The following is a 21,660-nucleotide window of genomic DNA, read 5'->3' as shown; positions in this document are numbered from 1 at the left end:
GCCTGCGAAAGGTCATACAGGCAGGCGGACCCGAGACAACCACCGGAGAAGAGAATCTCTGGTCTCTTGATCCAGATTTAGCAGAGGGGACAAATCTGTGTAATCCCCATTCCACTGACTTAGCATGCATAATTGCAGCGGTCTGAGATGAAGGCACGCAAATGGCACTATGTCCATTGCCGCTACCATTAAGCCGATCACCTCCATACACTGAGCCACCGAAGGGCGCGGAATGGAATGAAGAATACGGCAAGCATTTAGAAGCTTTGATAACCTGGACTCCGTCAGGTAAATTTTCATCTCTACAGAATCTATAAGAGTCCCTAAGAAGGAGACTCTTGTGAGTGGGGATAGAGAACTCTTTTCCTCGTTCACTTTCCACCCGTGCGATCTCAGAAATGCCAGAACTATCTCTGTATGAGACTTGGCAATTTGAAAGCTTGACGCCTTTATCAGGATGTCGTCTAGATACTGAGCCATCGCTATGCCTCGTGGTCTTAGAACCGCCAGAAGTGAGCCCAGAACCTTCGTAAAGATTCTCGGGGCTGTAGCCAACCCGAAGGGAAGAGCTACAAATTGGTAATGCCTGTCTAGAAAGGCAAACCTTAGGAACCGATGATGATCTTTGTGAATCGGTATGTGAAGGTAGGCATCCTTTAAGTCCACTGTGGTCATGTACTGACCCCTCTTGGATCATGGGTAGGATGGTCCGAATAGTTTCCATTTTGAAAGATGGAACTCTGAGGAATTTATTTAAGATCTTTAGATCCGAAATTGGTCTGAAGGTTCCCTCTTTTTTGGGAACCACAAACAGATTTGAATAAAAACCCTGTCCTTGTTCCGTCCGCGGAACTGGATGGATCACTCCCATTACTAGGAAGTCTTGCACACAGCGTAGGAATGCCTCTTTCTTTATCTGATTTGCAGATAACCTTGAAAGATGAAATCTCCCTTGTGGAGGGGAAGCTTTGAAGTCCAGAAGATATCCCTGAGATATGATCTCCAACGCCCAGGGATCTTGAACATCTCTTGCCCACGCCTGGGCGAAGAGAAAAAGTCTGCCCCCTACTAGATCCGTCGCGGGATAGGGGGCCGTTCCTTCATGCTGTCTTAGAGGCAGCAGCAGGCTTTCTGGCCTGCTTGCCTTTGTTCCAGGACTGGTTAGGTTTCCAGGCCTGCTTAGATTGAGCAAAAGTTCCCTCTTGTCTTGAAGCGGAGGAAGTTGATGCTGCAACTGCCTTGGAATTTCAAAAGGCACGAAAATTAGACTGTTTGGCCTTTGATTTGGCCCTGTCCTGAGGAAGGGTATGACCCTTACCTCCAGTAATGTCAGCAATAATTTCTTTCAAACCAGGCCCAAATAAGGTCTGCCCCTTGAAAGGAATGTTGAGTAATTTAGACTTTGAAGTCACATCAGCTGACCAGGATTTGAGCCATAGCGCCCTACGCGCCTGGATGGCGAATCCGGAATTCTTAGCCATTAGTTTAGTCAAATGAACAATGGGATCAGAAACAAATGAGTTAGCTAGCTTAAGAGTTCTAAGCTTGTCAACAATTTCAGTCAATGGAGCTGTATGGATGGCCTCTTCCAGGGCCTAAAACCAGAATGCCACCGCAGCAGTGACAGACGCAATGCATGCAAGGGGCTGTAAAATAAAACCTTGTTGAATAAACATTTTCTTAAGGTAATATCCATTGGATCTGAAAAAGCACAACTGTCCTCAACCGGGATAGTGTTACGCTTTGCTAAAGTAGAAACTGCGCCCTCCACCTTAGGGACAGTCTGCCATAAGTCCCGTGTAGTGGCATCTATTGGAAAAAAAAAATCTAAATATAGGAGGTGGGGAAAAGGGCACACCGGGCCTATCCCACTCCTTACTAATAATTTCTGTAAGCCTTTAGGTATTGGAAAAACATCAGTACTCACCCGCACTGCATAGTATTTATCCAGCCTACACAATTTCTCTGGCACTGCAATTGTGTTACAGTCATTCAGAGCAGCTAATACCTCCCCAAGCAATACACGGAGGTTCTCAAGCTTAAATTTAAAATTAGAAATCTCTGAATCAGGTCTCCCCGAATCAGAGACGTCACCCACAGACTGAAGCTCTCCGTCCTCAGGTTCTGCATATTGTGACGTAGTATCAGACATGGCTCTTACAGCATCTACGCGCTCTGTATCTCGTCTAACCCCAGAGCTATCGCGCTTGCCTCTCAATTCAGGCAATCTGGATAATACCTCTGACAGGGTATTATTCATGATTGCAGCCATGTCCTGCAAAGTAATCGCTATGGGCGTCCCTGATGTACTTGGCGCCATATTAGCGTGCGTCCCTTGAGCGGGAGGCGAACGGTCCAACACGTGGGGAGAGTTAGTCGGCATAACTTCCCCCTCGACAGACCTCTCTGGTGACAATTCTTTTATAGATAAAGACTGATCTTTACTGTTTAAGGTGAAATCAATACATTTAGTACACATTCTCCTATGGGGCTCCACCATGGCTTTTAAACATAATGAACAAGTATCCTCTGTTTCAGACATGTTTGTACAGACTAGCAATGAGACTAGCAAGCTTGGAAAACACTTTAAAGCAAGTTAACAAGCAATATAAAAAATGTTACTGTGCCTTTAAGAGAAACAAATTTTGACAAAATTTGAAATAACAGTGAAAAAAGGCAGTTACACTAACAAAATTTTTACAGTGTATGTAACAAGTCAGCAGAGCATTGCACCCACTTGCAAATGGATGATTAACCTCCTAATAACAAAAACAGAATAATAAATGACAAAAACGTTTTTTAAACACAGTCACAACTGCCACAGTCTACTGTGATTGTTACCCTCCTCAAACACGACTTTGAAGCCTTTTGAGCCCTTCAGAGATGTCCTGTATCATGCAGAGGGAAGCTGAATGTCTCTGTCAGTATTTTTAGCTGCACAGAAAAGCACTAAAATAGGCCCTTCCCACTCATATTGCAACAGTGGAAAGCTTCAGGAAACTGTCTCTAGGCAGGAATCAAACCAGCCATGTGGAAAAAAACTAGGCCCCAATAAGTTTTGTCACCAAACATATATAAAAACAATTAACATGCCAGCAAACGTTTTATATTACATTTTTATAAGAGTATGCATCTCTATTAATAAGCCTGATACCAGTAGCTATCACTGCATTTAAGGCTTTACTTACATTACTTCGGTATCAGCAGCATTTTCTAGCAAATTCCATCCCTAGAAAAAAAATAAACTGCACATACCTTATTGTAGGAAAACCTGCACGCCATTCCCTCTCTGAAGTCACCTCACTCCTCAGAATATGTGAAAACAGCCATGGATCTTAGTTACTTCTGCTAAGATCATAGAAAATGCAGGCAGATTCTTCTTCTAAATACTGCCTGAGATAAACAGCACACTCCGGTACCATTTAAAAATAACAAACTTTTGATTGAAGAAATAAACTAAGTATAAAACACCACTCTCCTCTTACGACCTCCATCTTTGTTGAGGGTTGCAAGAGAATGACTGGATATGGAAGTTGGGGGAGGAGCTATATAGCAGCTCTGCTGTGGGTGATCCTCTTGCAACTTCCTGTTGGGAAGCAGAATATCCCATAAGTAATGGATGATCCGTGGACTGGATACACTTAACAAGAGAAATACAATGTTACCCCCGATTTGTCATTGAACTGAAAAATAAAACTATTTCCACATGAAGACCCTGAATTTAAAAGAACACAGACAGCCACAATAAAATGCTCTAATGCATTTAAGGCACAGTGGTTGCAGAGAATTAAGTGTTTAACTCATGCAAATGTACCAGCAATGTACTACTGGTCTGGAGCTGAACATGGCCATGATCAGGGTTGGCGTATGTACATAACCGCCAACCATTAGCTGTTTTTAGCTTAGAATTGACATTGCTCTGTTGCTCCTGAGCTAACTTTAACCATGCGTTTACACAATTTGTAGGTGTTGGACACGCAAATCTGAACAAGCAATAGTGCAATAATAAAACGCCTTAGCAGGTCCACTTAAACATGTTAATTCATTTAATTATTTGGAAAAAAAAGTTTATAAAAAGTAGGTGGAAATGCACAGTCACTAAACGGTATTCACAGGAAGTGGCTATTAGCTAATGAGAACTAGTAGGACATACACGGGACACAAGTGATACTGCTGCATTAGTATCAATTTAAAGGTAAAAAGGTTTTACACATTTCATGGAGAAACATAAGAAAGCATATCTAGATGATGCTCTTCCTTATAGATGAAAATAAAACCTTAAGTAGAATGACCCTTAAATGACTAAGGTTTTATTGTTTATTGTGTAGGTTTGGAATCCCATTTGACACTTAAATCAATGGCCCTTACCTTTTTCACGGTCTTGTCTGGCTCAAGCGCAATGTCAGGGATGTTAGCGTCCACCATGAGTGAAAAGAGGTTTAAAATCAAGTTGGAATACCTAAAACAACACAAACAGTTCAAGTGAGTATTTTTAGGCATTTAGATTTCTGTTTTCCTAATATATTTTTCCTAGTATTAACTTGTCCACCTATCCAACAAAAGGGGTGTTAAAAGTCAAAATTAAACTTTCATGAATAGAGCATGCGGTTTTAAACACCTTTCCAATTTACTTCTAATATCATATTTGCTTTGTTTTCTTGGTATCCTTTGTTGAAAGCATATCTAGGTAGGCTCAGGGGCAGCAATGCAGTACTGGAAGATAACTGCTGATTGGTGCATATATTTGCCTCATGTCATTGGTTTAGCAGATTGGTTCAGCTAGCTCCTAGTAGTGCATTGCTGACCCTTCAACAAAGGATATTTAGAGAATGAATCACATTTGATAACAGACTTAAATTGGTAGGTATTTTTTAAAAATGGCATGGATGGTATGGTCTGTCTGAATCCTGAATAACAATAAAAAAAAATTAGCTTCATATCCATTAAACAAATGTGCAAAACTTACTGAATAAAAACTTGCTGGTGGACTCAAAGCATTTTCATCCAAAAACAGATTTAGATGAATGATATTATCTTTATTTGTAACTGCAGATCTATACCGTTGCATGGCAATGAAGACAGGGACAAAAGGGCCCTGCTATCTGCAAAGGTCACAATCTGTTAATGGAAGATAAAAGCTATCAAGTCTGCCCACACCACCATCTAAAGTGTTTACTATCTCATATAAGAAAGTCCAGCCATTAGATAAACTAGATAAATATAGCTATAATAGCTAGAACTATGTGTTGGTGCCCATCAAAAGTGCAGACTTTTTCAGCCCACTTGTGCCTCTCACAGAGGAGAGCTTTTTTTTATTGGTCTTACCCAGATGGACAGCCCAGCTCCAATACACCAGGCAATTCTCCAATGAACACAGATTTGTACAAATTATCCCAGACATACCTCTTGGCCAATATATTGGCCTCACCAGTGAAGGTGCAGCAATAGACCTCTAGAATACAGTATGAAAAGCTAACAAGAAGCTGTTAACGTGGGAAAGTAAAAACCTCCAAGGATTAGATTATATAGTAGCACGTTGTTAAACTTTGTATTTGGTATGGAATCTAACCCAAAATCCTTAGAGGTTTCTCTCATTTAAATTAAATTGACTCCTTCATGTTCTAGTTCAAACTTATAGTCAAACTGGAAGTCAGAGAGGAATGTAAAGTCCATTTGCCAAGGCAGAAAACCATGTTATAAAAACTCATGGAAGTTAGTATAATATATCAATTGAAAGTGCAGATCAAATTAAAGGGACATTAAACGCTAAATAAATGCTAGATAGAGCGATGTATTCAAAGAAAAGCTTAGTCTGAGAATAACACGTAGCTGTATTTTTTAATATTTTCATTAGCTGTTTACATATTGACAAAATACTTAAAGTTTTAGTGTCTATAAAACAATGGAACCTGTGGCCAATTAGGGACAGTTATAAATAGGTCACTAGTGTGTACAGCCAATGGCTGTGTGGAATATAATAACAGTGTTCTGCACTTCCATTTTTAACAGGAACAGAAAAGCTCACAATTTCAGAATGGAATTACAGGTAAAGGGAACAAAATAAATAATGAAATTATATTGCAGAGTTTGTTTTATATATACAATTTATCATTTTATCCCCTTAACGACCAGCGCCGTACCCTGTACGACGCTGGTCGATAAGCCCTGGGCCTCTCTCTGCCATGTGTGGGGCAATGCAGAAATAAGAGTTGCAGAATTACAGATGCAGAGAGGGCCACTTGGCGGTAAAATGGTCGCATGAAATATACCAAAATGGGCCTAGAGATCAATACTTTGGGTTGTCTACTAAATAAAATATATAGTTGTGATAGGTAAATAAAAAAACAAGGCTCTATTTCTGTTTCAATGGAGTGATGGCAAACATGCTAAAAATGCTCTGGTCTTTTGGGGAAGTTTTAGTCTTAAACGCCCGGTCCTTAAGGGGTTATACTACCATCTCAAAGTGTTTAATGTCCCTTTTTAATGTCCCTTTCCATTGTTTTTAACTTTTCTTTTTTTATTGGGAACTTTTACTCTGGTATTACCATTTTTTTTTTTTTTTGCAATTTCCAGAATGTTTATCTTGTGGAAGATATTGATTTTACATTTGATATAAAGTAGTAAGCAGCGCTACATTATCATGTAGTGATCAGCTTAGTGACATTTCTGTAGTTACAAGCGGTTCCAGTAATGAGATTACAGAAGTAAAGTCCCCCCCAGATCTTGAGCATTTAAGCAGTATTGAATTACTATTCCGTATATCTTTGCCAAGTTAATGACATTGTAATTTTAGAAAGATGTCTCACTAAATGCAGCGCCATGGTATGAATAATGCACTATGGTTGTTTAACCCCTTAATGACCACAGAACTTTTCCATTTTCTGTCCGTTTGGGACCAAGGCTATTTTTACATTTCTGCGGTGTTTGTGTTTAGCTGTAATTTTCCTCTTACTCATTTACTGTACCCACACATATTATATACCGTTTTTCTCGCCATTAAATGGACTTTCTAAAGATACCATTATTTTCATCATATCTTATAATTTACTATAAAAAAATTATAAAATATGAGGAAAAAATGAAAAAAAAACACACTTTTTCTAACTTTGACCTTCAAAATCTGTTGCACATCTACAACCACCAAAAAACACCCATGCTAAAAAGTTTCTAAATTTTGTCCAGAGTTTAGAAATACCCAATGTTTACTTGTTCTTTGCAAGTTATAGGGCCATAAATATAAGTAGCACTTTGCTATTTCCAAAACAATTTTTTCCAAATTAGCGCTAGTTACATTGGGACACTGATATCTTTCAGGAATCCCTGAATATCAATTGACATGTATATAATTTTTTTAGTAGACATCCCAAAGTATTGATCTAGGCCCATTTTGGTATATTTCATGCCACCATTTCACCGCCAAATGCGATCAAATACAAAAAATCGTTCACTTTTTCACAAATTTTTTCACAAACTTTTGGATTCTCACTGAAATTATTTACAAACAGCTTGTGCAATTATGGCATAAATGGTTGAAAAATCTTCTCTGGGATCCCCTTTGTTCAGAAATAGCAGACATATATGGCTTTGGCGTTGCTTTTTGGTAATTAGAAGGCCGCAAAATGCAGCTGCGCACCACACGTGTATTATGCCCAGCAGTGCAGGGGTTAATTAGGGAGCTTGTATGCAGCTTGTAGGGTTAATTTTAGCTTTAGTGTAGTGTAGTAGACAACCCAAAGAATTGATCTAGGCCTATTTTGGTATATTTCATGCCACCATTTCACCGCCAAATGCGATCAAATAAAAAAAAAAACTTTCCCTTTTTCAAAAACTTTAGGTTTCTCACTGAAATTATTTACAAACAGCTTGTGCAATTATGGCACAAATGGTTGTAAATGCTTCTCTGGGATTCCCTTTGTTCAGAAATAGCAGACATATATGGCTTTGGTGTTGCTTTTTGGTAATTAGAAGGCCGCAAAATGCCACTGCACACAACACGTGAATTATGTCCAGCAGTGAATGGGGTTAATTAGGTAGCTTGTAGAGAGCTTGCAGGGTTAATTTAAGCTTTAGAGTAGAGCTCAGCCTCCCACCTGAATCATCAGACCCCCTGATCCCTCCCAAACAGCTCTCTTCCCTCCCCCACCCCACAATTGTCCCTGCCATCTTAAGTACTGGCAGAAACTCTGCCAGTACTAAAATAAAAGGTATATTTGGGCTTTTTAGTGTGTTTTTTTATAGCATATTTACATATGCTGCTGTGTAGGATTCCCCCTTAGCCCCCAACCTCACTGATCCCCACCAAACCTCACTGATCCCCACCAAACAGCTGTCTAACCCTCCCATTCTGCTTAATGGGCGCCATCTTGGGTACTGGCAGCTGTCTGCCAGTACCCAGTTAAGAAAAAAGTGTTGTTTTTTTTTTTAGAAAAAATCCCTTTTTCTGTAGTGTAGCTTCTCCCCCCACCCAAGACCAACCCTCCACCACTCCAAAATCACTTTGTTTATTATTTTATTTATATGTTAGTGCCCTTTTGCCCCACATATGTATTTAAACTTTTCTGTAGTATAGCTGTTCCCACCCACTCCCGATCCGTGCATGCACGCACCCGCCCGCCGCCCCCGTGCACGCCCCCCTGCGCGCCCCCGTCGGCTCCGCCCCCGATCCCGCCCCCTCCACCTTAAACAGCTCACTGATGGCCGCCCACCCGCCTCCCAAGTCGGCTCCCACCCACCAACGATACCGGCCATCGATGTCCGGTGCAGAGAGGGCCACAGAGTGGCTCTCTCTGCATCGGATGGCCATGTAAGGTTATTGCAGGATGCCTCCATATTGAGGCATCACTGCAATAACCGGAAAGCAGCTGGAAGCGATCAGGATCGCTTCCAGCTGCTTTCCACACCGAGGACGTGCAGGGTACGTCCTCAGGCGTTAACTGCCTTTTTTTTGAGGACGTACCCTGCACGTCCTCGGTCATTAAGGGGTTAATGGTCGCAGGACATCGTGAAGATACTGTTCTGCAAGTAAATAGCACAAAACTAACACAAAATAACATCTAGGCTGAAAGATATATCCAGGTTTACGGCATCTTCTCAACATTTACTAAATATAATGAACAAGAAAAAATATTGTAGCTTCAAAAGCAACACATAAATATACTTAACCAATCTGATACACTTTATTTACACTACAAACAAGGCAAACCCTTTAGGGCTGTTGCTCTCTCATGTCAGCCGACAACCTAAAGTTAAGAAGCACTGCTCCTTAAAAAAAATACTAAACCTAGTCCTATTATAATTTTTATGTGTTCTCTTGCTATCTTTATTTGAAAAGCAGGAATGTAATGCTTAGGCGCCGGCCCATTTTAGGTTCAGCACCCTGGATAGCGCAACATTTTAGCCACCAATCAACAAACGGTCTGAACCAAAAATGTGCCAGCTCCTAAGCGTTACATTCCTACTTTTCAAATAAAGATAGCAAGAGAACAAAGAAAAATTGATAATAGGAGTAAATTGGAAAGTTGCTTAAAATTGCATGCTCTATCTGAATCATTAAAGAAAAGAAAAAATTTGGTTTAGTGTCCCTTTAACCTGTCCGCAACTTCAGAGGTTGCAGATGTAAAACATACCTGAATAATTATTCCGGGATGTCTGAAAAGCCTTGTTTGGGTGCATGTGATTGTGCAAGTGAAGGGTTGGGGCAGCACAAATGTTGAGTTGTGAAATGTAAAAGGAACATAAAAGGGCCAAAATGAAACAAAATGTATGCTTTCCTGTTAAATTCATTTTTTTTTTATGATGGTGAAGGTCCACGAGACATCACGTGTGGGAATATTTCCCTCTTGACCACTAGGTGGAGGCAAAAGACACCCCAACACACCAGAGCTATAAATCCCTCCCACTTCCCATGATCCTCAGTCATACATACAGCCCTTGAACAAAAAGAAAGGACAGAGCTTGTGGACTCTCACCATCATGAGATAAATTAATCTGGTAAACATAAATGTTGTTTTCTTTCATCAAATAGGGTCCACCAGTCATCAAGTGTGGGAATCAATACCCAAGAGACCACCATGAATATGGGGGGGAAGGACACAAATAGCGAAGGCAGGAAGTTACTATTCAGGCACTACCGCCTGCAGAACATTCCTTACAAAGACAGCCTCAGAAGAAGCATATACCTCAAAGCGATAACACTTTCAGCTCACTCCTCATCAAGGAGGCAAAAGAAAATGACTGAGGATCATGGGGAGTTGGAGGGATTTAAAGCTCTGGTGAGGTGGGGTGTCTTTTGCCTCCCCCTAGTGGTCAGGAAGGCAATATTCCTACACTTGATGACTTGTGGACTCTCACCTTCTGATGCTAGGGATTAAACACAAAGTTAAAATCAGCTCTGGAGTAGCACTGCACTAGCTGAACACCTATGGTGAACCAATGGCAAGAGGCATATGTGTGTAGCCACTATCCCAGTCGTGCACTACTGTTCCAGAGTCTCTCCTAGTTATTACTCTATTTGAACCTTTAAAGTTTGATTTTGACTTTCACGCCATTTGAAATTCTTGCAGCGGATGCTGCATCGCAAGCACCAAAAAGGGTGTGGACAGATGATCTGTCTGGGAACCTTGTTAAATGTGGCCCATAGTACAGTGATCAGAATCATTGAGTTTTCTGCACTACACAACAGAGGTGACAAAACAACACAATGACCTTTAAGACCAGTTTTGAATAAAAAAAATACTGGATGCACCAGTTATTGTTGCGGCCCCTTTCACTGTGCGCTATAAAGAAGCCGTACACCACTGACATTTTTATTATTAATTTAGAGACAAAAAAAAAAAAGGGACAGTATAGTCAAAATTAAACTTGCATCATTCGAATAGAGAATAAAATATTATACAACTTCCAATGTACTTCTGTTATCAAATCTGTACTACAAGGAGCTGCTGATTGGTGGCAGCACATATATGCTTCTTGTCATTGGCTCATCCAATGTGTTCAGCTAGCTCTCAGTAGTGCATTGCTGCTTCTTCAACAAATGATCACAAGTGAGTAAAGCAACATTTAGAGGAAATTTGGACATTTGATTAAAATGGTTTGCTCTATCTGAATCATGAAAGAAAAAATGTGGGTTTCATCTCCCTTTAAACACCTTTTGCATTACGTAAAAAACTGTGCTTGTCCCATGATCCCTAGAGAAAAAAAAGTAAATTCTATGATCTGAATTTCTTTCAGGTCAGATTCACTCTACCTCAAATTTATTTCACTCATTATTTTAATGTCATCATTAAAGGGACAGTAAACACATTTCTCTTATGCTGCTATAGAATAACCAGTCAAGTCTTAAAAAAAATGTAAAACCTTTTTTTTTACTGCAATTCTTTTTCAACAACCAAATTTCTCAGACTATTTTGCTTTTTTTGGAGGAGCCAATCTGGGCTTTAGTTCACAGACAACAAGGCTACCCACTGTCATAAACTTAGTGTAAACTACTGTTTTAATGTTATCAGCTACAGCCAATTAGGTACATATATGTAGCAGGGTTAGCCATGAGAAATCAGCAGGGTGATTTCCATGTTCTGATAATTAAAAATTGCTCAATTTTCAGAGCTTAATTGCATAAAAGGGGGCAAAAACAATGAAAATATATAACAAAGTTGTTTCATTATGCATAACAAAACATTTTATATAAAAGTCTCAAGGCTGTCCCTTTCCCTTTAAGGAAGTAAATCGGTGGATCAGTGATAAGGAGATATTTTAGATTTGCTGCTATGAAACAGCTACAATACTTCCCTTTGTGGTTTGTTGCCGTTAGTCTGGATACAGAGCTATTTGATCTGAGTGTTTAGAGAGAAAGGTACAATGTGTTCTAAGCAGAAGATGATTATTATAACAATTTAGAGCTGAAGAATGTCACTTCTATTTCTGTTGTTTTACACTAAACACTATGAACTTTATTCTGTCTGATATGCAGCATAAGGCATCAGAGAATTAAATGGCAGGATAGACAGCTGAACTTTGCTGTCTTTATTTTTATGTTGTGTTTGTTCTTGGTCTTTGTTCACATTTGCCTTGTTTTGCTCATTAACATGCAAGCCCAAATAAGTGCTCAGATTTATCAAAATCTCGTCCCCTGAGAATATAAACTCATTGTTTATGTCAATGAAATGTAATCTCTTGAGGTTCTCAGCCTGTGCAGTGAGATCACCTGTTTTATGGATTTAATCAATTGCCAAATGCTACCAAACCTGCTGCACCAAATAGCACTTCCCATTAACTACCCCAGGCTGTGCACTCCAATGATAAATACAGAAGAACTTCCTCTCCTATTTACAGTATAAATGGACAGTCTACTCCAGAATTTGTATTGTTTATAAAGATAGATAATCCCTTTATTAGCCATTCCCCAGTTTTGCATAACCAGCACAGTTATATTAATATACTTTTTACCTCTGTGATTACCTTGTATCTAAGCCTCTGCAGACTGCCCCCTCAACTCAGTTATGTTGACAGACTTGCATTTATCAGTGCTGACTCATAAATAACTCCACGGGCATGAGCACGATGTTATCTATATGGCTCACATGAACTAACGCCCTCTAGCTGTGAAAAACTGTCAAATGCATTTAGATAAGAGGCGGCCTTCACGGACTTAGAAATTAGCATATGAGCCTACCTAGATTAAGCTTTCAACTAAGAATACCAAGAGAACAAACCAAATTTGATGATAAAAGTAAAATCAGAAAGTTGTTTAAAATTGCATGTTCTATCTGAATCATGAAAGTTTAATTTTGACTAGACTGTCCCTTTAAAGCAGAAACACATTGTTGCGTCAGTCTGGCTTGCTGAACAGTGCACAGAGAATACTAACTGTGTGCACGTGCTCTAATGAAGAACAGAACGCTACACTGCATATTTCGGTGTAAAATAAAATATTGCTACCTTTGAACATTTTAGGGCAATGAACATGTTGCTAAAATTGTCTTTAATAATTCAGATAGGAGTAAATTGAAAACTTGTTCAAAATCACTGCTCTATTATCAAATTGTCTTTGTTCTCTTGGCATTTTTTGTTGAGAAGCAGTGGCACAAGCTCATTAACATGCATATTGTGGGAGCACTATATGGCAGCAGTTTTGCAAGAATCGTATTCATTTGCAAGAGCACTATTTCCTGCTATGTAGTGTTACAGGCACGTACCTAGGTATCTCTTCGACAAATACCATGGGAATGAAGCAAATTTGATAATAGAAGCATATTTGGTGTTTCGTATCCCTTTAAGGCATCATTTGCATATTACTCGGCACTACTATTATAATTCATGTACTAACTTTGTTCCTTGAGCAACTATTTTTTTTAATCCTTACTTTTATTAGGATTAATGGTGAGGGCTGGCAAGAAATTCGGTTGATTCCAGATTTGATGCATTTGGGGCAGAGAATAAAGTAACCAAATGACGGGCGATGGAGAGGTTTTAGATTCAGTAAGGCCGCTGTGCAGCATTTGAAAGCAATAAAATAATTCAGAGCTAACAAAGCAAATTACAATGCATATGTAATAGATAATGAAGCACAACCACTCACCTTAAAGGGATAGCCTACTTTAAATGGGTTTTTTTTAAATATAAAATAGATAATCCCTTTATTACCCATTCCCCAGTTTTGCATCACCAACACTGTTATATGAATATACTTTAGTGCTGGATCCTGCATAACTCCATGGGAGTGAGCACAATGTTATCTATATGGAACAAATAAATTAGCACTGTCTGGCAGTGAAAAGCTAATAAAATGCACTGAGATATAGAGGTTATAAGGGATATTAATATAACAATGTTGGTTGTGCAAAGCTGGAAATGGGTAGTAAAGGTGTTATTTATCTTTTTAAACAATAGGAAAAAATCAAGTAGAATGTCCCTTTAATTCAAGTGTCAATATAGGGATCTATATATGATGCTGTGGATGCTGCTAATGTAAGCTTACAACCGCAAATTAAGAACAAACAGTATGTAAATCGCTGCTTCATAACCTCTCCGCCAACCTCGCAGAAGATTAACTTAAAATTTCCTGGACGTATTCATCGGGATGATTGACAAGCCCGGGACTTGAGCAATGAGCTGTGAGAGAGCAAGGAGCTGGACTTTACAAGCGGTCTACTGGTCATTTCTCTTAACTTAGGGTATTGCTTGAAACTATTCTGATGGGTTCCAGACTAGAGATGTGAAGGCCTCGAAAAAAATGGAGAAATTGGGTTAAAACATTTTTTCCCCCCATAAAAATGTTTTTGGGAATAATGGAGTATGGAATATGTTCTTTTACAATGAGAAAAATATGTTTATGACATGGTGTTCATATAGTTAAACTTTCATGTTATGGGCTCCAGTTAAGAAACGACAAGCGAGCCAGCAGCTGAGTTAAAGGGACACTGAACCCAAATTTTTTCTTTCGTAATTCTGATAGAGCATGCAATTTTAAGCAACTTTCTAATTTACTCCTATTATCAATTTTTTCTTCGTTCTCTTGCTATTTTTATTTGAAAAAGAAGGCATCTAAGCTTTTTTATTAGTTTAGAACTCTGGACAGCACTTTTTTATTGGTGGATGAATTTATCCACCAATCAGCAAGAACAACCCAGGTTGTTCACGAAAAATGGGCCGGCATTTAAACTTACATTCTTGCATTTCAAATAAAGATACCAAGAGAATGAAGAAAATTTGATAATAGGAGTAAATTAGAAAGTTGCTTAAAATTGCATGCTCTATCTGAATCACGAAAGAAAACATTTGGGTTCAGTGTCCCTTTAAGAAGCAGTGGTCATCGACTGCCCCAGACTACTTCGATATGGCAGATTGACAGCCACGCGAGCCTAGGGCAACGTTGCACACAAGACTTAGGGGCCTATTTATGATGGTGAGAGCGGACATGGTCCGATATAGCGGATCATGTCCGCTGCACATCAATAAATGCAAAAAGCATACGCTGTCTGCATTTATCATTGCACTAGCAGTTCTTGTGAACTTCTGGTGCAATGCCACCCCCTGGAGAGTGGGGTGGCAGGGGGTGTCAATCAACCTGATCGTATTCGATCGTGTTGATTTTTGTCCACCGCTTCAGAGCAGTCGGGCAGGTTATGGAGCAATGGAGCTTGATAAATACGGAGCTTGATAAATACGGAGTTACGGAGCTTGATAAATATGCCCCCAAGAGTGCAATGATAAATGTGGACAGCCTATTGCTGCCCACTAGCCGTGCTACAGGGTGGACAGGGACGGAGATGTCTGCATGGGGGTAAGTAAATCTAGCCATGTTTCTAAAATCTATATAACATGAAGACTATTATGGAAGACTTAAGACTTAAAGGGACATGAAACCCATTTTTTTTCTTTCATGATTTACTTCTAATATCTAATTTGCTTCATTCTCTTGATATTCTTCGCTGAAAAGCATATGTAGATACGTTCAGTAGCTGCTGATTGGTGGCTTTACATAGATGCCTCGTGTGATTGGCTTTTTTTTTCAATAAAGGATATCTAAAAAAATAAGCAAATTAGATAATAGAAGTAAATTGGAATGCTGTTAAAAATTGTATTCTCTGTCTGAATCATGAAAGAAAATTTTTGGGTTTAGTGTCACTTTAATATAATCATTGCAATTTGTGCACCACAAAGACGAGCAAATCCTGGAATGCAAATCAAATACCAAGATTATACTGAGGATGCATTTCTCAAATAAAAGAGAAAAATGCATTTCTGTGTCTAGAGACAATTTAGGAAAAAAACATAATTTATGCTTACCTGATAAATGTATTTCTCTTGTAGTGTGTTCAGTCCACGGGTCATCCATTACTTATGGGATATATTCTCCTTCCCAACAGGAAGTTGCAAGAGGATCACCCAAGCAGAGCTGCTATATAGCTCCTCCCCTCACATGTCATATCCAGTCATTCGACCGAAACAAGACGAGAAAGGAGAAACTATAAGGTGCAGTGGTGACTGGAGTTATAATTTAAAATTTAGAACCTGCCTGAAATAGACAGGGCGGGCCGTGGACTGAACACACTACAAGAGAAATAAATTTATCAGGTAAGCATAAATTATGTTTTCTCTTGTTAAGTGTGTTCAGTCCACGGGTCATCCATTACTTATGGGATACCAATACCAAAGCTAAAGTACACGGATGATGGGAGGGACAAGGCAGGAACATTAAACAGAAGGAACCACTGCCTGTAGAACCTTTCTCCCAAAAACAGCCTCCGAAGAAGCAAAAGTGTCAAATTTGTAAAATTTGGAAAAAGTATGAAGTGAAGACCAAGTTGCAGCCTTGCAAATCTGTTCAACAGAGGCCTCATTCTTAAAGGCCCAGGTGGAAGCCACAGCTCTAGTGGAATGAGCTGTAATCCTTTCAGGAGGCTGCTGTCCAGCAGTCTCATAGGCTAAGCGTATTATGCTACAAAGCCAAAAAGAGAGAAAGGTAGCCGAAGACTTTTGACCTCTCCTCTGTCCAGAGTAAACGACAAACAGAGAAGAAGTTTGCCGAAAATCTTTAGTTGCCTGTAAGTAGAACTTCAGGGCACGGACCACGTCTAGATTATGCAAAAGACGTTCCTTCTTTGAAGAAGGATTAGGACATAAGGATGGAACAATAATCTCTTGATTGATATTCTTGTTAGAAACAACCTTAGGTAAAAACCCAGGTTTAGTACGCAGGACTACCTTGTCTGAATGAAAGATCAGATAAGGAGAATCACAATGTAAGGCAGATAACTCAGAGACTCTTCGAGCCGAGGAAATAGCCATCAAAAACAGAACTTTCCAAGATAAAAGCTTAATATCAATGGAATGAAGGGGTTCAAACGGAACACCCTGAAGAACTTTAAGAACCAAGTTTAAGCTCCACGGAGGAGCAACAGCTTTAAACACAGGCTTAATCCTAGCCAAAGCCTGACAAAAAGCATGGACGTCTGGATTCTCTGCCAGACGCTTGTGTAAAAGAATAGACAGAGCAGAAATCTGTCCCTTTAGTGAACTAGCGGATAAGCCCTTTTCTAAACCCTCTTGTAGAAAAGACAATATCCTAGGAATCCTAACCTTACTCCATGAGTAACTCTTGGATTCACACCAATATAAATATTTACGCCATATCTTGTGGTAAATTTTTCTGGTAACAGGTTTCCGAGCCTGTATTAATGTATCAATAACCGAATCCGAAAACCCACGCTTTGATAGAATCAAGCGTTCAATTTCCAAGCAGTCAGCCTCAGAGAAATTAGGTTTGGATGGTTGAAAGGACCCTGAATTAGAAGGTCCAGCCTCAGGGGTAGAGACCATGGTGGACAGGACGACATGTCCACTAGGTCTGCATACCAGGTCCTGCGTGGCCACGCAGGTGCTATCAGAATCACCGATGCTCTCTCCTGTTTGATCCTGGCAATCAGTCGAGGTAGCAACGGAAAAGGTGGAAACACATAAGCTATGTTGAAAACCCAAGGGGCTGCTAGTGCATCTACCAGCACCGCTCCCGGGTCCCTGGACCTGGATCCGTAACAAGGAAGCTTGGCGTTCTGGCGAGATGCCATGAGATCCAGATCCGGTTTGCCCCAACAATGAATCAGTTGGGCAAATACCTCCGGGTGAAGTTCCCGATCCCCCGGATGAAAAGTCTGGCGACTTAAAAAATCCGCCTCCCAGTTCTCCACGCCTGGTATGTAGATCGCTGACAGGTGGCAAGAGTGAGACTCTGCCCAGCGAATTATCTTCGAGACTTCCAACATCGCTAGGGAACTCCTGGTTCCCCCTTGATGATTGATGTAAGCCACAGTCGTGATGTTGTCCGACTGAAATCTGATGAACCTCAGTGTTGCTAACTGAGGCCAAGCTAGAAGAGCATTGAATATTGCTCTTAATTCTAGAATGTTTATTGGGAGGAGTTTCTCCTCCTGACTCCACGATCCCTGAGCCTTCAGGGAGTTCCAGACTGCTCCCCAGCCTAGTAGGCTGGCATCTGTTGTTAAAATCGTCCAATCTGGTCTGCGAAAAGTCATTCCTTTGGACAGATGAACCCGTGACAACCACCAGAGAAGAGAATCTCTGGTCTCCTGGTCCAGATTCAGCAAAGGGGACAGATCTGAGTAATCCCCGTTCCATTGACTTAGCATGCATAGTTGCAGCGGTCTGAGATGTAGGCACGCAAATGGCACTATGTCCATTGCCGCGACCATTAAGCCGATTACTTCCATGCACTGAGCTACTGATGGGCTTGGAATGGAGTGAAGGACACGGCAAGCATTGAGAAGCTTTGATAACCTGGACTCTGTCAGGTAAATATTCATCTCTACAGAATCTATAAGAGTCCCTAGAAAAGGGACCCTTGTGAGTGGTAACAGAGAACTCTTTTCCACGTTCACTTTCCACCCATGCGACCTCAGAAATGCTAGAACTATCTCTGTATGAGACTTTGCATTTTGAAAACTTGACGCTTGTATCAGAATGTCGTCTAGGTACGGAGCCACCGCTATGCCTCGTGGCCTTAGTACCGCCAGAAGAGAGCCCAGAACCTTTGTAAAAATTCTCGGGGCCGTAGCTAACCCGAAGGGAAGCGCTACAAACTGGTAATGCCTGTCTAGAAAGGCAAACCTTAGGTACCGATAATGATCTTTGTGAATCGGTATGTGAAGGTAGGCATCCTTTAAATCCACTGTGGTCATATATTGACCCTCTTGGATCATGGGTAGGATGGTCCGAATGGTTTCCATCTTGAACGATGGAACCCTTAGGAATTTGTTTAAGATCTTTAAATCTAAGATTGGTCTGAAGGTTCCCTCTTTCTTGGGAACCACAAACAGATTTGAATAAAACCCTTGCCCCTGTTCCGTCCGCGGAACTGGGTGGATCACTCCCATCACTAAGAGGTCTTGTACACATTGTAGAAATGCCTCTTTCTTTACTAGGTTTGTTGATAACCTTGACAGATGAAACCTCCCTTGTGGAGGAGAAGTTTTGAAATCCAGAAGGTATCCCTGAGATATAATCTCCAACGTCCAGGGATCCTGTACATCTCTTGCCCAAGCCTGGGCGAAGAGAGAGAGTCTGCCCCCCAATAGATCCGTCTCCGGAAAGGGGGCCCTGACTTCATGCTGTCTTAGGGGCGGAAGTAGGCTTTCTGGCCTGCTTGCCCTTGTTCCATGACTGGTTGCCTTTCCAACCCTGTCTGTAACGAGCAGTAGTTCCTTCCTGTTTTGGAGCGGAGGAAGTTGATGCTGCTCCTGCCTTGAAATTGCGAAAGGCACGAAAATTAGATTGTTTGGCCTTTGATTTGGCCCTGTCCTGAGGAAGGGTGTGGCCCTTACCTCCAGTAATGTCAGCAATAATTTCCTTCAAGCCGGGCCCGAATAAGGTCTGCCCTTTGAAAGGAATGTTTAGTAATTTAGACTTAGAAGTTACATCTGCTGACCAGGATTTAAGCCAAAGCGCTCTGCGCGCCTGTATGGCGAATCCGGAATTTTTAGCCGTAAGTTTGGTTAAATCCGAAACAAACGCATTAGCCAGCTTAAGGGTTCTAATCTTGCTCAGAGACTCATCCAATGGTGCTGTGCGAATCGCCTCTTCCAGAGACTCAAACCAGAATGCCGCTGCAGCAGTGACAGGCGCAATGCATGCAAGAGGCTGTAATATAAAACCTTGTTGAACAAACATTTTCTTAAGATAACCCTCTAATTTTTTATGCATTGGATCTGAGAAAGCACAGCTATCCTCCACCGGGATAGTGGTACGCTTGGCTAAAGTAGAAACTGCTCCCTCCACCTTAGGGACCGTCTGCCATAAGTCTCGTGTGGTGGCGTCTATAGGGAACATTTTTCTAAATATCTGAGGAGGGGAAAAAGGCACACCGGGTCTATCCCACTCCTTACTAATAATCTCTGTAAGCCTCTTTGGTATAGGAAAAACGTCAGTACACACCGGCACCGCGTAGTATTTATCCAGCTTACATAATTTCTCTGGGATTGCCACCGTGTCACAATCATTCAGAGCCGCTAACACCTCCCCTAGCAACACGCGGAGGTTCTCAAGCTTAAATTTAAAATTTGAAATTTCTGAATCCGGTCTCCCCAAATCAAAACCTTCACCCACAGAATGAAGCTCTCCGTCCTCATGTTCTGCAAATTGTGACGCAGTATCAGACATGGCTCTCGTGTCATCGGCGCGCTCTGTCCTTAACCCAGAACTGTCGCGCTTGCCTCTTAACTCGGGCATATTGTATAATACTTCTTTCATAACATTAGCCATATCATGTAAAGTGATTTGTAAGGGCCTTGATGTACTTGGCGCCTCAATCTCACGCACCTCCCGAGTGGGAGACGAAGGTACTGACACGTGAGGAGAGTTAGACGGCATAACTTCCCCCTCGTTGTCTGGTGATAATTTTTTAATCGGTACAGATTGACTTTTCAAAGTAATATCAATACAATTGGTACACATATTTCTATTGGGCTCCACAACGGCTTTTAAACATAATGAATAAGCAGATTCCTCTGTATCAGACATGTTTAAACAGACTAGCAACGAAGCTAGCAAGCTTGGAAATTACTTTCAATAAGTTCGCAAGCAATATAAAAAACGCTGCAGCGCTTTTAAAAAACACAGTTGAGTAACAAAGAACTAATTCAGTTATAGTCAACAATTCTTTAAATGTATTAATTAGCAGAGGATTGCACCCATTAGCAACAGGATGATTAACCCCTCAGTACCCAAAAAAAAACGGATATCAAATTAATATTAAACGTTTTTATCACAGTCTAACACACTGTCACAGGTCTGCTGTGACTGATTACCTCCCTCAAAAACGAATTTTGAAGACCCCTGAGCTCTCTAGAGACGTCCTGGATCAAGGAGGAAGAAACAGGAAGACTGTGCTAGAATTTTAACTGCGCAACAAGGCGCTAAAAAAGGCCCCTCCCGCTCATTTACAACAGTGGGAGACCTGATATAACGGTTTCTATGCAGAAATATACGTTAGCCATGTGGAAAAAAAAAAAGAGAAAAAATTCATGCCCAAAAGGATTTATCACCAAAGTACCTCACAAAACGAATAACATGCCAGTAAACGTTTTGAAAATAAACTTCTTTAAATGTCATGCAAAGTTATCACTAAGCCTGCAACCAGTCGCTACCACTGCAGATAAGGCTTAAGCATTATTTCAGTATTAACAGTATTTGCTCAGTCAAATTCTAGTCCCTAGAAAATAACTCTACTGTGCATACATTTATCAGCCTGATACCAGTCACTACTACTGCATTTAAGGCTGTACTTACATCATACGGGTAACAGCAGTATTTTCTTAGTCAATTCCATTCCCAGAAAATATTGTACTGCACATACCTCATTTGCGGGGGACCCCGCATGCTATTCCCATGTTCTGAAGTTACCCCACTCCTCAGAATGTCGAGAACAGCCAGTGGATCTTAGTTACGCCTGCTAAGATCATAGAAAACGCAGGCAGTTTCTTCTTCCAAATACTGCCTGAGATAGAAAAACAGCACACTCCGGTGCCATTTAAAATAATAAACTTTTGATTGAAGAATAATTAAGTAAAAACTCCAACTCCTCCCGCGACCTCCTTCTTTGTTGAGGGTTGCAAGAGAATGACTGGATATGACATGTGAGGGGAGGAG

The 21,660-nt window shown here is 40.6% G+C and overlaps 1 protein-coding gene across 2 annotated transcripts in view; it reads right to left on the bottom strand.

Moving 5' to 3' along the window:
- The window catches only part of PIK3C3 (phosphatidylinositol 3-kinase catalytic subunit type 3), a 655,170-nt gene that overhangs the window by 165,844 nt on the left and 467,666 nt on the right, over positions 1-21,660 (bottom strand). For both annotated transcript variants that reach the window (XM_053701053.1, XM_053701054.1), the window contains one exon: positions 4,369-4,459. In XM_053701053.1, the coding sequence (XP_053557028.1) occupies positions 4,369-4,459 (91 nt within the window). The remainder of the gene's footprint in view (positions 1-4,368; positions 4,460-21,660) is intronic.

This window comes from Bombina bombina, chromosome 2 (genome assembly GCF_027579735.1).
Source record: "Bombina bombina isolate aBomBom1 chromosome 2, aBomBom1.pri, whole genome shotgun sequence".
In the NCBI taxonomy this organism is placed as follows: Eukaryota; Metazoa; Chordata; class Amphibia; order Anura; family Bombinatoridae; genus Bombina; species Bombina bombina.
Note: the sequence above shows the minus strand (reverse complement) of the source record. Positions and strands in the feature narration are given on the sequence as shown.